The 16555-nt window shown below is 37.1% G+C and overlaps 1 protein-coding gene across 1 annotated transcript in view; it reads right to left on the bottom strand.

Annotated features, from left to right (window-relative positions):
• LOC150081659 (isovaleryl-CoA dehydrogenase, mitochondrial) overlaps positions 1–16157 on the bottom strand; it is a 116867-nt gene extending 100710 nt beyond the window's left edge. The window contains exons 1-3 of the mRNA XM_090380580.1: positions 15812–16157; positions 9347–9436; positions 9169–9220 (exon numbers count right to left, since the gene is read on the bottom strand). Of these exons, the coding sequence (XP_090236706.1) occupies positions 9169–9220; positions 9347–9436; positions 15812–15952 (283 nt within the window). The 5' untranslated portion in view covers positions 15953–16157. The remainder of the gene's footprint in view (positions 1–9168; positions 9221–9346; positions 9437–15811) is intronic.
• Positions 16158–16555: the final 398 nt, after the last annotated feature.

The raw sequence follows: 16555 nt of genomic DNA, 5'->3' as shown, positions 1-16555 counted from the left end.
AAAACAAAAGAAACACAAGCGTTGTTGCGATGTGTTACTGAGTTGCAATTTTTTTGTTATTTTCAATTTTTTCAGGTAATATTTTGAGACAGTCGTTAATGTGAAAAGTCGTAAAATGAACCATCGTAAAACGGGACCTACCTGTAATCATATTCTCAAGAGGACTGAAATGCATACTTTTTAATTTTTTGTTTCTTTGCATTTCAAATGTGTAGGTCTAAATCAGGCGACTGTAAAGATAGTGTTACTGCATCATTTTTTTCCTCATCGTGTTTGTTTTGGTTTCTTTTTAAAAACTTATCCATTTTGAAAGGGTTTAGTAACTTTAGTTAAATCTGTTAAAAGAAAATGCATTTAAGCATTTGTACACTAAATCAAAAGATTTCTTACTATAACACTTTCATCACCTTTAAAGTCAGCACTATACATATACGGTACCTATTGCAGCAGCGCAACTGAGCGAAAGCTGTCAGAAACCTGTTCTAACCTGTTAAAACCAGAAACTGAGAATTGCATGTGGCAGTATCCTCAGTCTGTAGTGACACTACAGCAACAATGATCGTACTCTCAAAGTATTTTGCAAAAATTTTTCTTACTAAATAAATGTGAAATTAACAATAATTAATAAGAAAAAATTTTACGAATACCATCAGTGTCAAACTTTGACCATTTTTAATATTAAAACGTTGCGAAATATATAATTTTCCTCCAATCACTAACAAAAGAAAGGATTTTCTAGTGAAGATTGGCATGGATTTTTGTAGAATATCACAGAAAGTTGAGAAATAGAAAGCACCTTTTTTAAATATAAAGATTTATATTTAAATTCTTTAGCTTAAGCGAAGATGCTCGTGAGCACCCATTTTAGGATCGATCGGGAGCAAAATTAATTTTTTAAAGAGCACAGTGGTGCCCACAAGCACCAGGTTAAGAACCTCTAGTCCACAGTAAAGAGAAAAACTTTTTATTCCGTAACATGACTACAGCGGCCTCACTCAGTTTTTAAATTGTGTGCAGTGGCACCACAACTGATGACGTTACCAACAGCAAATTCTAAATGAGAAGTATTCAGGGAAGTAATCGAAGTATTGATTGCTAGGCTTTTCATACAAACACAGAAATACTGTTCAAAGCTTTGACCTAAATGGATGTCAGATGAACTATTGAGACACGTGGCAGAGAAAAAATGTGCATGGGATGCATATAAATTATCAGGTGATAAGAAGCCTGTGATATATATAAATTAATCTGTAATCAAGTCACAAAGGACGTTGGGTAAGCTAAGGCAGATTATGAGAAGTCTCTGGCAAAGAATGCAAACAAAAACAGCCAAGATTTCTATGCTTATAACCAGATTTGTGAAGGGAACAAAAGGGTGCAATTACCTAAATAGGCTTGAGTTCTGCAAACTGCAGTCTTGAGAACAGGCACCTGCGGGGAGATCTGAATAAGGTGCTTAAAGCCTTAAATGGATTGAGTAAGGAATGTTAATAGTATTCTTCCACTTGCTGAGACTACACACCTGAGAGCATAAATTCAAGTTGAGGAAGGATGGTTGCAGGATAGATGTGTAAGTTTGCCTTCAGCCAGAAGGTTGTTGATTGTTGGATCAAGCTTCTATCTGTTGTAGTAGAAAGTGGATGGGTTGAATAAATTCAAGGGAGAAATAGAATTTTTTGGAGAGTACAGATGGGAGAACTGTTTTTTTTTTTGGCTGATGCTATATAAGCTTGCTTTCTTCAGTGCTTTGTAAAAAAAAAATCTTAAAAATGCTTTGTAGCATTGTTTTTTCTATTAAACCTTATATTATCATAACTAATTTTAAAAAAAATTAATAAAAACTGTTGTTAAAAGCTGTAATTCCAAACGTTTAGGGGAGAGTGCATGATACACTGTTCAGCCAAAACATTATGACCACTCCCTGTTTTAGAAATCAGCCATTCTTCCCTGCCTGGTGACACACACTTGTCATGGCGAGAACCAGTAAATGTAATACTGCAGGTTTTTGGCATGCTGTTGTTGTTGTATTTGGTTTTTAGGAGCATTAGCAACTAAGGCCATATTGCTCCGGGGATATGCGGTGGTCATTCCCTGACCTTTCCGCATCCTCCGTATTTGGTAGTCACGGGCTTGAACCCCGGTCTAATCAAGAAGCGTGTGCTACGCACTGCTGCTCCTGCCCACCTGGCTACGGAGGCGCCTTTTGGCATGCAGTCCATATGAAGTACTTGATCAACGAGGGCAAAGGATGCAATCTGATAAACATCAAAAAAGGGAGGAATGTGGGGTACCAGTTTAACGGAAGCAGTATTGCAAAAACTGCAAATCTTGTAGACTGTTCAGAGTGCTATAGTTAGTGTTCCAAAAGTGGACCAATGATGGACAGAGTGAAAGTTTCTAGGCCAATGTGCCCTGCCACAATGCCATGCCTTACTGATGGTTGTGGTGAATATAAGCTGGCCTGCCTTGTGTGAGCTGATATACAGAAAACTGGTGGAATGGCTGAACATGAACTGATCATGAATAATTAACCAGCAGTGCTTCCAAGACCACAATCCAACAAACTCTCCTCTGTATGGGCTCCGGAGTAGGTGCCCAGTCAAGGTACTGATGTTTACAGCCACACATCACCAATGACCTCTACACCCTAAGGTTTTTGTATGTGAATGGCATCATTGGACCACTGATGACTGGAAAAAGGTGGCCTTTTCCAATGAATCACGCTTCCTGATATGCCATGTGGACAATAGATGGAGGGCACAGCAACAAACTGTGGAGAGGAATCAAACCAATGTTTCAAACAAATATTGGGTTAGGTGTGAATCAAACCTAACCCAACAAAAACAGGCAGATGACAACAGTGTTTTGATATGGGAAATTTTTTCCTGGGAATCTCTTGGAGCCCTCATATCCCAAGACTGCACATTTAATGCTAAACATAATTTATCCATTGTGTCTGATCGGGTACACCCCTTTATGACGAGTCTCCCTGGATAGCACAGGTTTTTGCATCTGATTCCAGCAAGACAATGCACCCTACCACATTGCCACTACTGTTCAAGAGTGGCTTGCTGAACACAAAACTAACTTCCAGGTGTTACTTTGGCAGCCAAATTCACCAGATATGAATCCTGTACAACAACTCTGGTATTATATGGATTGACAAATTAGCATTTGGATCCTACACTGCAGATTATCAGAGCTCTATGGAACAATCCTGGTGACATGGTACAACATACTTCATGCAACATTCAGAAGAAGCATAGAGTTCATGCCACACTATGTGAAAACCACCTGGAAGCAAAAGGAAAACATACCACTATTAGGTCATAATGTTTTGATTAGACAGCATATATGGTCCTGATGAGTGCATCAGGCCATATACGCTAGGGTGTATATGGTCCTGATGGGTGCATAGACAGTAGGGTGTAAACAAATTCTGCCTCTACTATATCTCTTCCACCACACAATCTGTGGGAGGCATGAGCAATAATTTTCTTGTTCAAGAACACTGGACTGAACCACACACACACACACACAAAAAAAAAAAAAAAAATGCAGACTAAAATTGTGATAATTACCTACTGTACTTAATATGTATATCTGACATTACTAAGGAATAAACTGACATGCACATATGTTTAAATCAAATACAATAAATCCTCAATTTAATGGACCCTGATATAACAGATTTCACAGACCGGACAAATAATAATACAGTAACTTCAGTGTTATTATTAATTAAAAATTAATAATAATTACCTATTTCCATTATTATTGTTTTGATAATTACCTACTTTTATTTTTATAATCAAATACAGGAAATTGTTTTTTATTCTTTCTCTAAACATGTTCAAATAGCTGTTTTCTCAGATTACTGATAAGAGCAGGCGGTGACTTGCGAGCTGAACATGACTCGGGACACAAAACTGCAGGTCTACTGACTCGCTTTGTTTTGGTCTCAGTCTGCCACAAGCTATCGTGCAGTCAGGTTGTATACAGAGTGTTTCTGTGATTTCTGAATTGTGAGACTATTTATTAAATAATTTTGCAATCCTTACAATTTAAAATGGCATCAAGTGATAGAGGAGTTAAAAGAAAGTGTGTGAACTTAAATGTGGCACAGAAATTAGAGCTAATTGAGAAATTATAACAAGGCGTCTCAGTAGCACGTGTTGACAAAATTTACAGCGTAAAAAAACAAACTGTTTCTGATATCCGTAAATCAAAGGCCCGATTGCAACATAATTTTATATTGTACAGTACTGTATATTGTGTTAAAGATTTTTTTTTACATTAAAAACAATAAAAAATGCCCCCCTTCCCCAAATAAACATAGTATTTTAATTTATTTCCCTATATGTCGTTTTGACTTTTTGTAGTATTTTTGGTGTGTATTGAGAGGGGTGGCAAACTCAGGGACCGTCCCATGGCAAAAGCTCTAGCCACAATACAGGATAAAGGACAAGATTTTAAAGTGGAGTCTGAATAAAGGATTCCATCCCAACAAGAATAAGTTCACTGACACGATCTGAGCAAACATTGACATCAGAAGTTTTGAAACAGCGATCCGACCAAGGAAAAGAAGAAAAGAAATCTCGCAGGTCATCCTATTTTGCATTCTTGTAATGCCAAACAACACAAGGTTAGGAATAGCCATGAGATAATCACCAAGTTGTGATCTGAGGTGCCTAAATGACCACTCACTTCGACTGTGTACTTAGAAAGGTTGTTTGTGAGAAAAAGATCAAGCGTGTTGGCTGTATGGTTAAGATTGTCCGGTATTCTGGTAGGTAAATGAAAGTAAATGAACAATCTGTGCAAGGTCATTAGTAATTGCAAAAGCCTCAGCATCTCAACCAGCTGGATCTGTGTGACTAGAGAACGGAAGCCAGCAGGAGTAGTGAACATTAAAATCACCAAGGAAAGTTACTGTTAGGAAAGTTGGACTGGAAAAAGTCAAGTTGCAAAGAGCTCCAAGTGATTAGTGGAGCTGGGAGAACGGTAGAGACAATAGATGAATTTGACAGTGAGGTAGAGAGATTTTAAGCCGATTTTATTTAAGATTTTGAGTCGAAAAGAGGAGATTCATAATTACAAGTCTCTGACAGGGAATATCGGAATGTGCATATGCACAAGTACCACCTTTGAGACAAAAGGAATCATATAGCAAATAATTTGGGCAACTGAGATGAGCAGTGGTTGAATCAACTGAAAACTGAGATTCTTTCAGAAAAAATACATGGGGGTTGGCAAACTGCAAGTAGAAATGGACATCACTGAGATTAGAATTGAGACCACTTGTATTTGTGAGATGGACTAGGAAGTGTTTAGGAGGTTTAGATCTCTTTGCAGATAAGCTAACTCTATTATTCTGACAATTCGTGGTGTATTCAATAGTAAGAAAAGTTAGGGGGGGGCATGCTGTATGAAGTAATGAAATTTTGGATATGGCATACACATGGTAAGAATATACCCAGATCCTTGACATAACATGGCCTCGACAATGCCCCCCTCCACCGCATACACACTACTCAGACTCCCTCCAGTCACTATCTGGCAGAGTAGAGGTAGCAAGATTATACACTAGCTGATCCTGAAGCCTCCTAAAGCGTTACCAATAGGTTCGGTCCGGTGGCCTGCGAACACTGTTTTAGAGCTGTACCCTCGAAATGTAAGGAAGTTTGGATCTCGCCATGATGTTCATTATAACCTCAAAAGATATCAGCCATACTGCATGATGAGGAAATGGGAAAGGGCTGACCGGAACTTAGTTCTGGAGACTAAACATGGGTTCCACCACTTCAAGCCTCCAATAAGCAAAGTGATGGTATTGCACCGGTTGATGAGTCATCTACCACCTAGTATTGCCTAGTAACATGGAGGGGCAGCATTCCTCCATGTCTGGTGGGTGCCACACCTTGACCCCTGCTTACGTTGGTTCACACCTGGATGATCACCCACAGTGTGCTTGCACATGGGGGTTATACTCAGGATTACTAACAGTCCCACCATCGTGAAGGTGCAAGCAAAGGATTTGGCTGTCACAGACCGACTGGACTTCACCGAAATTGGGTTCAGTTGACATGAGTGTCACCCAAATATCAGTTCCATCAGCATTTTAGACTCCCAAGTAGCAAGTACAGTTTGTCTGGCATATCTGAGAGAATGTCTGCGACAACCTCAAGGACCATTTAATTATATAAATTAAATTTTAAATAAAAGGTTCTTTACAGTGAATTTTCAGCAGCTTGCCTAATATTTTGTATTTTACATGTGGCCTAGAGTCAATAAAAGTTTGGGGACCTCTGCACTATGCTGCTGAAAGAGGTAGTTGGCTAACCCACACCCTGAAAGATGTTCAATAACATAGTTCTGAACACATTGGTAGAACTATATTGTATTGGAAGGAAAAAGAACAAGGTTCAGATAACTAGGAGATGGACTGCTAAACAGGACAACAGACTATAAAGGCAGGGTAAAGTGGAAAAAATATGTGGGTAAAAATAGACAGGCAACAGGCTGTTTGTTTGTTTGTTGTTATTTGGTTTTTAGGAGCATTAGCAGCTAAGGCCATATTGCTCTGGGGATATGCGGTGGTCATTCCCTGACCTTTCTGCATCCTCCGTATTTGGTAGTCACGGGTTCGAACCCCGGTTTAATGAAGAAGCGTGTGCTACGCACTGCTGCTCCTGCCCACCTGGCTACGTAACAGGCTGGATGGAGACATTATCTACATTAATGTTTAGATAAAATTGTGGGGGGGGGTTAAAAAAAGGTATGCTCTGCATGACAAAGGTTTCCACAAACTTCACTTATTGACCTTGTTGATAGAAAGTGCTTATTATTTGAAATTATGCACTATACAACTTCCAGCAACTACACTGAGGCTGGCATATCCAAGCCTAATATGCTTCTGATGTTATTCAAGGCAGCTTTACTTTCCTAAAAGTATATAATGCCTTAAGATATCAGTTTTCTGCATAAGCCAGCAGTTTGGCTTATTCAGAAAAGTTCACATTCTCAACTAATTTGGTAAAAAAAACTTTCTGATGATGTGAAGGGGGAGGAATCAGCAGGTTTAAAAAGATGTTTAATCTTACAGTTGTTGGGAAAAATTCTTGAGATTTACATGCAGCTTTTGAGTTGACTTATGTTAGCATTATTAAACAAATTCATTTATTTCTCAATTTATCCAGTAGATGCACTCCTGAAAAGTGCAAAGTAAATTAAAACATGTAAATTAAGAGCTAATTTCCTTTGATTTCAGCTAATTTGTTTATAATTTGTGGGAATGCATATAAAGGTTAAGCCAATGGTCAAGTGATGAAGAAAAAAAATAATAATAAAAAATAAATATATATTTTTTATTATTATTTTTTTTCCCTTCATAACCTGCACCAAGAGTGGTTTTTTTTCTCCCTCCCCTACCTCTGGAATGGGCCCCCAGAGGATCCTGGCCCACCTTCTGGCAACAATAGGTGGATCAGCGCCTCTTTTGAGACAGTATGTGTTTTACTGGGACTAGTCCACCTTCCCGTGGTGGGGACGAGTACCCAGAATTATCTGTCCAGGTGACTGATGCTTCTGTGTAGCCAAGCAGCCAGACACAACAACAGAACACACACACACACACAAACCTACGTCACACACATATCTGGCCCATTTGTACTGATACTGTTCTTCACAGAGATACGAGACTGAGTTAAACAGGCATTCTACGTGCCGCCCATTACATATACACGTCCACATGGTTGCAAGGAGGACCACGGTGCCCTATCGATGATTTATCAAACAATTGCTAGTAGAGATAAGGATGTCATAATCCCATTATATAAGGCTCTTGTTAGACTACACTTGGAATACTGTGTTCAAGTATGGAGACCACACCTAAAAAAAAGACATTGTGCTTCTTGCAAGAGTCCAACGATGGGTAACTTGCCTGGTGAGACGGGCAAAAGGGTGTCCATATGAGGAAAGACTTCAAATATGAGGGTTGCAGAGCTTGGAAACTCGGCACCTTAGAGGAGAGGTGTTTAAGGCTCTGAGAGGCAAAAGTAAGTTGAATGAGGACAAAATTTTCATGGTTATAAATGATTCTAGATTTAAATGATTCATGCATTTAAAGACCCATTTTTAAATGCATATTGACTGCATAGAAAATAAAGTTACAGTACCCAACTTCAATGCTATTCAAACTTCTACAATATAATATATCATTTAGTTACAATAATTATACTTAGAGAAATTTAATAAAAAAAATTAACACAGATTAATACACAAATGATACAGTTTGCCAAATTAAAAAATATTGCAAAATATCATCAGACAGGTCCAGCAGTGATCTAGATAGACTATGCAGTCACATGTTGCCTCTAATCATATTAAAACAAATACCAAGGAATCCCAAAGTGAGAAGTATCATAAATAGTTCAGCCACATTAAAATGAAAACATGTAAACAAAAGCAGGTAAAGAAAATATTTATAAACCAATAGTTCATAAAACAATCTTTCCTATTCTGTGCAAGCTGTTTTAAATGTAATCTTTTGTGAGTGTACTGAATGATCCCAAAACAGCTTCACATTTGTCATATCCATCACAAAATGAGATGCTGCCAGAGGCTGCAAGTTGCAGCATCTCATTTTGTGATCGAGGTATATAAGGCCTTGAATGGGTTGAGCAGGCTCAATACTGATGGGACACTTCTGCTTGCTCAGATTAAGAACCTGAGGGGGCATAGATTCAAATTGAGTAAAGCCAGTTGTAGAATAGACATGCAAAAGTTTACCTTTACCCAGCGGGTAGTTGATTGCTGGAACAGACTTCCGTCTGTTGTTGTGGAAGTTGATAGCATAAATAAATTTAAGGCTGAACTAGACAAACATTTGGAGTGACTAGATGGATGAAATGGGAAGGTTTTTTTTTTGGGAAGGCTGATGCTGTATAAGCTTGCTTTCTTGCATCATATGCCTCAACTAATGCTAAAATTCAAATATGTCTCTCACTCACAAAGTGAAAAAAACTAATGGCCTTATTAAGTTTTGTACTAAAATTTAATGACTCGAAACAACATTTTCTGCACAGTGTACTTTCTATAATAAAATTTACTGAATTTAAACGTTTTCTGTACAGTCTAAAAGTAAATTTTAATTAACTAATTCCATACCTGGTACAGTCATACCCATCAATCCCATATCACCTAATTTCTTCCAAACTTCCTGTAAATAAGAAACAAAGTCTAATCCAATACAAATATATTCACACAAGAAAGTAATTTTATTAAATATGGAAAATGAACAAGAAGCTGCTTTGTAAATGAACACAAACACTGAGCAGTTTCTTACTCTGAATCCTGGAAAGTTATCCTTTTTGTCAATCTCAGTGGCATGGGGGGCTAACTCTTTCTGGGCAAACTGAAAGACAGATTCCCGGAGCTAAGAAAAGAAAAAATTAAAACAATTAGTTTCTCTTCCTTGGAAAATTATAACATTGTCAAAACTAAATAAAGAAAACAGTCAAAGGGACCAGAGGGAACAAAATATCAATACATAAAATTAATAATATGCAAAATAAATCAAATAAAATAATACATAAAATAAATAATAAATAAATAAAATTAATACACAAAATAAAATTTGCATTTGACATTCATGTCAACATTCATGACTAGTAGTAAAATATCAAATATAAAACTAAATTTTAGATATATTTTCATATATATCTATAACCCCAGGGGCTCACATCTGGCGAGTGTGGGCTTGGCACACCCAGGGTCCTGAGTTGGATATCATCATTCTTCTCTTTCTTGGTGATTCCCTTTTGTGTCTCTCTCTCTCTCTCTCTCTCTCTCTCTCTCTCTCTCTCTCACAGGGTAACTCGGGAATTTTTTTTGGCTGGTGCAGCATAAGCCTCGGGCTTCCTTGCACCATATAGCTAGCAATAACACACACACACACAAATCCAGAAATACAACCTAAGCTGAATCCCACTTGCTCACCCACAGTGAAGGTAATACAGAAACAATTAAACACTTAGCAACTCAACATAACATACTTGGACTGGCTGGTTAGCATACATGGCCACAAATAAGGTGGTTGTGGGTTCGAGTCTGTATGCTGCCATAAAAAATACATTGTTGGTTTCTATATTTATTAATGAAGGCAGAACAGGCTTAATGTTTAAATTTGCAGATACAAAGGTTGGCAAGGTGATTAATGACAATAATCAGATTATGCTACTGCATAACCTGATTATTGTCATTGCTTAGTATTGTCATAACCTGATTTAACCTGATTATGCTCATTATCATAACCTGATTATGCTCATCTGCTTAGTATTGTTAGATCGTGTTGCTACTGCAACACAATCTAACAATACTAAGCAGATGAGCTAAGAAGTGGCAACTGAAATTTAACACTGACAAATGCAAGGCACTGTATATGGGTAGCAGTAATCATAGATTAATGTACTAAATGTGTGATACCACAATCAGGGTAGTGGTATCACACATATCACATAGAATGAAAAAGAACTGAGCAGTCAGATATGAAGCAGTGCAGACAAGCTGCCAGGGAAGTTCATGAGGTTTTCAATGATTTTGCCAGCAGAAATAAGGAGGTAATTATCTCATTGTATAATGCAATGCTCAGGCCACACCTTGAGTACTGTACAGAGGTCTGAAAGTCTCATTTTTAGGAAGGATGTGGATCTGTTGGAATGGGTGCAGAGAAGAGCAAAAAAATTAGGGAGAGAAACAAAAAGGGTGCTCTTACCAGGAAGAGCTTCAGTTCTGCAAATGAAGCTCTTCCTGGTAAGAGCTTCAGTTCTGCAAATGGATATTTGCAGAACTGAAGCATCTGGAGACTAGGCAGCTGCAAGATATGACTGAGGTGTTTAAGGCTGTGAATGGATTGAGTAACCTCAATACTGATGGAATCCATCTTGCTTAGACTACACACGAGGGGGCATAAATTCATATTGAGGAAGGATGCTTGCAGGATAGATGTGCAAAAATTTTCCATCATCCAGTGGGTAGTTTGCTGTTAGAACAAACTGCTATCTGGTGTTGTAGAGGTGGGTTAATTTAATAAATTCAAGGAAGAACTAGATAAACTCTTAAGAGGGGACGGACAGGTGATATGGGAAGTTTTTTTTTTGTTTTTTTTTTGGCTGATGCTGTATAAGTTTGCTTTCTTGCATCATTTGCCACTACTAACACACGTGCAAGGTATTTGCTTTACTTTATTGCAAAGTATGCCAGATTCTGTAATTGACTTGTCTATGATATTGGTGATCCAAGTGGGCTGCAGAATGCCGTGCAAGTTGGCTACAAAGGTAAATAGTAAGGTTCCAATTTAATTTTCAGTGATTAGTTTATTTAATCAGTTAATTCCTTTCCTGGAAACATTATTATTCTTTTTTTTTTATTTATATCTTTCATTTATATCACTATTAAATATTTCTGTAAAAATAATTAAGATTAACAAATAGTTTTTTTTTTGGGGGGGGGCACTGAACTTGATCATGTATACCTAAAGTGATGAAAACATATATGAAATTTAATTGTTACACTACTGGTTCAACTGTTGTCCTTGGGCTTATAATAAACTGTTTTATAATTTTGTATTTAAAAATTAACTAATTAAGTTATGGTTAATATCATAAACTAAATTCCTGGTTCAGCCTTTTATATGATATACCGTTGTAGATACAAAACTCAAGGCCAATATTATGAAAGAACTTCTGATAATGTATATATAATGGATTCAGTTACATGCAGTACTTGAACTTGAGCAGAATGCAATATTAGTTGAGGTTTACAACCAATATTGAGGTTTACATTTAATAATTAATCTCAGACTTCCATTCTGTTACAGTCCCAGAAAAGGTGGCCTGAAATGTTAAGGAAAATTGAACAGCAAAGGTCATCACTGCTTAAAAGTATGATCATGTTTATAATTAATCTTAGCACTTCAATGTTAGAACCAATAAGAATGGGGAGTGGATATAATATTTGATGGGTTGGATAAACTTTTGACCAAATAATTCATTAAACCTTGTTTTTGTGGTCAAATATTACCATTCTAATTATTGATATTTTCCATCTCAACCACTAAACATTTCACTTACATTTTTAATCCACTTCTGTTAGACAAATAAGTTAGTGTAAATGTATCATGTCTATATGCAGTAAATTAAACCAAGAATTAACAGAAATTAACCAAATTATAATGGCATCATTACATTACATCTCATATTGTGAAAACTTTCACGAGTTGCCTGTTCAGTTATACTTCGAATAAGTAATGCTTCCCCAATAGAGAAGACCAGGGGATCACATCTAGTGAGTATGGGCTTGGCACACCCATGGTCCTGAGCTGGATATCATCATTCTTCTCTTTCTTGGTGATTCCCTTCTACTTCTCTCTCAGGGTAATTTGGATTTTTTTTTTTTTTTTTTTTTTTCTGGCTGGTGCAGCATAAGCCTCAGGCTTCCTTTACCATATGGCTGATGATGATAATAATAATAATTACTGTTACTTATTCTCAGTGGATACCACAACCCAGATAGCAGTTTTAGGGTATATATGTAGGGTTGTAATGCACTTTAACCTAGGGGCTCCTAAAAGTTGGAGAAAAGCTTAAGAGTTAGCCGAAAGAAGAAGGATAGTAGGAGACCAAAGTTTACCCCAAAAGAAAGTAAAGGAGCCACATCTATTTTACTCTCACTTGCTCATTTATTCCTTGAATAATACTTCTCCAATAGAGATGATTATTTTTTGTTAGTCTGAATGGATAATTGGCTATTTGGCCCTTCATTGGTAGGTGGGTAGGTATCCTGATGATATAACAATTGACAACCCAGTTGTGAACATTATTCCACAATACGAGAGATACTAAATAGTGTTTAGTAGTTTAGCACTTTATAAAAATTCAGGACAAAAGCCACAGACTGTGAGAAAATTTACAGACATAAGTTAAGACAAATACGTCATGTCTGAAAGCAGTAAATTATCCAATGGTTATTATAGTGGAATCGTTACTTTATATCTCATATTAACAACTTTGTTATTCAATATGATGTGACCCAATGGAGGAGGAGGAGGGGGGGGGAAACACCTAAAGTAATTAAAAACTGAAATTATCAAAACTCTAATATCTACATTCAATGTTCCAGTATCTTCATTGTTCTGTCTCACAATATATACATTCACCCAGAAAACTGTGTAGTTCTAAACTGTGTATAGAACTACACAGTTTTCTGGTGAATGTATATATTCCACATTCTGAGACAATGTTTCACACATTCTGGTGAATTCACATTCTGGTGATCCATATTCTGAAACAGAATGTGGATCAAATCATGATCCACATTCTGTTTCAGAGGATATGCAGTTCAAATGCAAAGCACAAAGATTTAATGGGTGGGTGGGAAAGATTATGGAGACTTAATGTGGTGGTTCTCAACTACAATCCATGCCTGTGTCTATTTTGCCTATTACAGTGTGTGTGGGTGTATTAACAGGTGTGCCAAAAAAATCCAGGAATAATTCATGGTCAAAAAAAAAACAGCTTTCTTCTAGATTGGCTAACTCATCCCTAAATGAAGAGGCCTTCGGAAATTCCTTTAGTCTGATATGACCCAAACCCAAGCTTCTCCAAACAAGTGCCAGGCAGATATTTATATGCCAACTAAGCTGGCATGGAGGGCTTTGGAAAAAATGTTTGCTGTTCACTTTATAGATTACAGAAATTACCAAAATTACAATGCATGCAAAGCAGGATACACAGCGAATATGTAAACTAAGAATAAAATAGTACAATACAGCAAAAACAGAAATACAGCAAAAACAGAAAAATACAGCATACCAAAATTACAATGCATGCAAAGCAGGATACACAGCGAATATGTAAACTAAGAATAAAATAGTACAATACAGCAAAAACAGAAATACAGCAAAAACAGAAAAATACAGCATACATTACAGAATAATGATAATAGCAAGAACACCTGAAAATTATGCAAGTTTATCAGAAATCAAGTTTGATAAAACAAGAAAAAGGTATGAAAACATCTAAATAAAGGCGGCCAATTGATGAAGGTCTTTGTAGGGATACAATACAGTTGCAGTAAATGAAATTTGTACTGTAATAAGGAACACAAAAAGTACCGCACAAAAATGCTACTATTGAGATCATACTGTTAGAGATTTATTAATATAATCACAGACTGTTGTCACAAAAGGTGAATTGAATGGCTCAATAATTTTCACCTGAAAGATAGTCACTTACCACCTCCAACTGACTGCTAATTTTACTATTTCATCTTTATCAAGTGCAAATCAATTTCCTATGGAATGCAGAATCTAACTTCAAGCCTATAACACCTTACTGGCAGTGGCAAAACTATAAATTCTGGGCCCCCCTCCATGTGATCTTTAACATGTATACCAAACCAGCCCTGTAGGGATACTAAAGACTTCTCCACCACCGCGATTAAGGATATGGCGGTATGGTAATTTTGCCACTGCTTATGGGGCCCCTAGGTTAATTCAGGTCCTATTTAGAGCCACACATTAGCATTAGCAAAGGCACATCTCAATCAGATCACCTTTATACATCTCAATCAGATCACCTCACAGGTACGTAGTCTCCAGACACTGACACTGTAATTTGCAAAATTTAAGCCTTTCTTCATAAGAGCAACCTTTTGTTCCATTCACTAATCTTGTTGCCCTTCTCTGTACTCGTTCCAACAGCTCTACATCCTTAAAATGAGGCCTCCAGACCTGTATACAGTACTCAAGGTGTGGCCTGACCATTGCCTTATACAAGAGGATAATAACCTCCTTATCCCTGCTAGAAAAATTCCTGTATATCATTGACAAGACACCATGAGCTACTCTTGCAGACCGTCTGCACTGCTCAGAAAACTTCATATCTGCCTGCACAATTACCCCAGGTCCTTTTCATTCTCTACCACTGTCAGCGTGGTACCACAGAGTTCATACGTTACTCTGGGATTACTGCTTCCCATATGTAGTACTTTACATTTGCCAATGTTAAACTTCATTTGCCACCTCTCAGCCGATCTGCTCAACTTTTCTAGATCCTGTTGATCCTGTGTTAATGACACTAATAACAGCAGTGTACTGTCATTAGTGTCATTAACAACCCTACCAACCTTCGTATCGTCTGCAAACTTGGACATTAAGACTGATATACTATCATCAGTATCATTTATAAATACAGAAAACAACACTGAACCCTGAGGGCCTCTGCTAATAACATTAGTCCACAAAGAGCCATGTCCATTGATTACCACTCTCTGTCTTCTCCCACTCAACCATCTCTTTATCCATCGCACCAATTATTATTATTATTATTAGCCATATGGGTGCAAGGAAGCCTGAGGCTTATGCTGCACCAGACAAAAAAATTTCTGAGTTACCCTGAGAGAGACAGAGAGGGGGGAGGTAGGAGGGGCAAAAGGGAATCACCAAGAAAGAGAAGAATGATGATATCCAGCTCAGTACCCTGGGTGTGCCAAGCCCATACTCACCAGATGTGAGCCCCTGGGGTTGTTTTTGCCTCCAATGCCACACTGCTCCAATTTGTGCAGCAGTCTCCCATATGCAACGGTATCAAAGGCTTTTCTAAGATCCAAATATATGATATCAAAGTTATTTTTTGCATCCAGTTCCTCTGTGACTACATCATACTACCCAATCAAATTAGTCAGACATAAAGTAAACAATGAAAGTAGCACCAAAAATGAATTTAATCATAGCTTTAATATATTTAAATACCTGTCGTTGCTCGTCCGTAAAACCAAACAAATTATCATCGATAGGAAAATGGCTACATTTTCGCTTTATAATGACACATGTCCTAAATGAAGTCCTACTGAAATGAAACCGAAGAAGCGATATGCTACGAAAATGAGCCATCTTTCTCTCTCTCTTAGGAGTGCATATATTACTTTACTGATCTTCACTCATAAGATCAAGGTCGTATATTCGACAAGATTGATAAGGTGATAAAAAAAAGACAAAATTAAGAGCTGAAATGTATTAATAAATTACTTGCGCTATGTGTATCAGCAAATGCAGTTGAAAACTGAAATATCTTAAATTTTTAATATGGCTCCAAAAAAAAAAAACATACAAATAATAACCAACTTATAATTCACTACAAGTTTGCAGATTTTATGGCCACAAATTGATACAATTGCAACATAAATCCGGTTTTCGGAAGGCTATGTCAAGCGCGCAGTACGAGGAAGTATGAAAGAATCGATCAGATTTTAGCCAACCCAAATATAAACATGGGCGCTGTGAAATTGCAGCATCAGGTTATCATTAATTTTTTGACAAATGCAGGGAATAGACTAAAAGTTAATCACGAACGCATAAAAGCTATACATTATTGTTTTAAATGTAAAAATGGAGTACATTATTAAAATCTTTATAAGTAAATGTTTTTCTTTTTTAAATTCTCTCCACTGCTGACTTCGGGTGGTGTTGGCGACTCTTGGTCATCATTGTCCTTGT

This window comes from Mastigoproctus giganteus, chromosome 8 (genome assembly GCF_048544385.1).
Source record: "Mastigoproctus giganteus isolate SK-2022 chromosome 8, ASM4854438v1, whole genome shotgun sequence".
NCBI lineage: Eukaryota > Metazoa > Arthropoda > Arachnida > Uropygi > Thelyphonidae > Mastigoproctus > Mastigoproctus giganteus.
The sequence above is the reverse complement of the archived record's forward strand: the minus strand, read 5'-3'. Positions and strand labels throughout refer to the sequence as shown.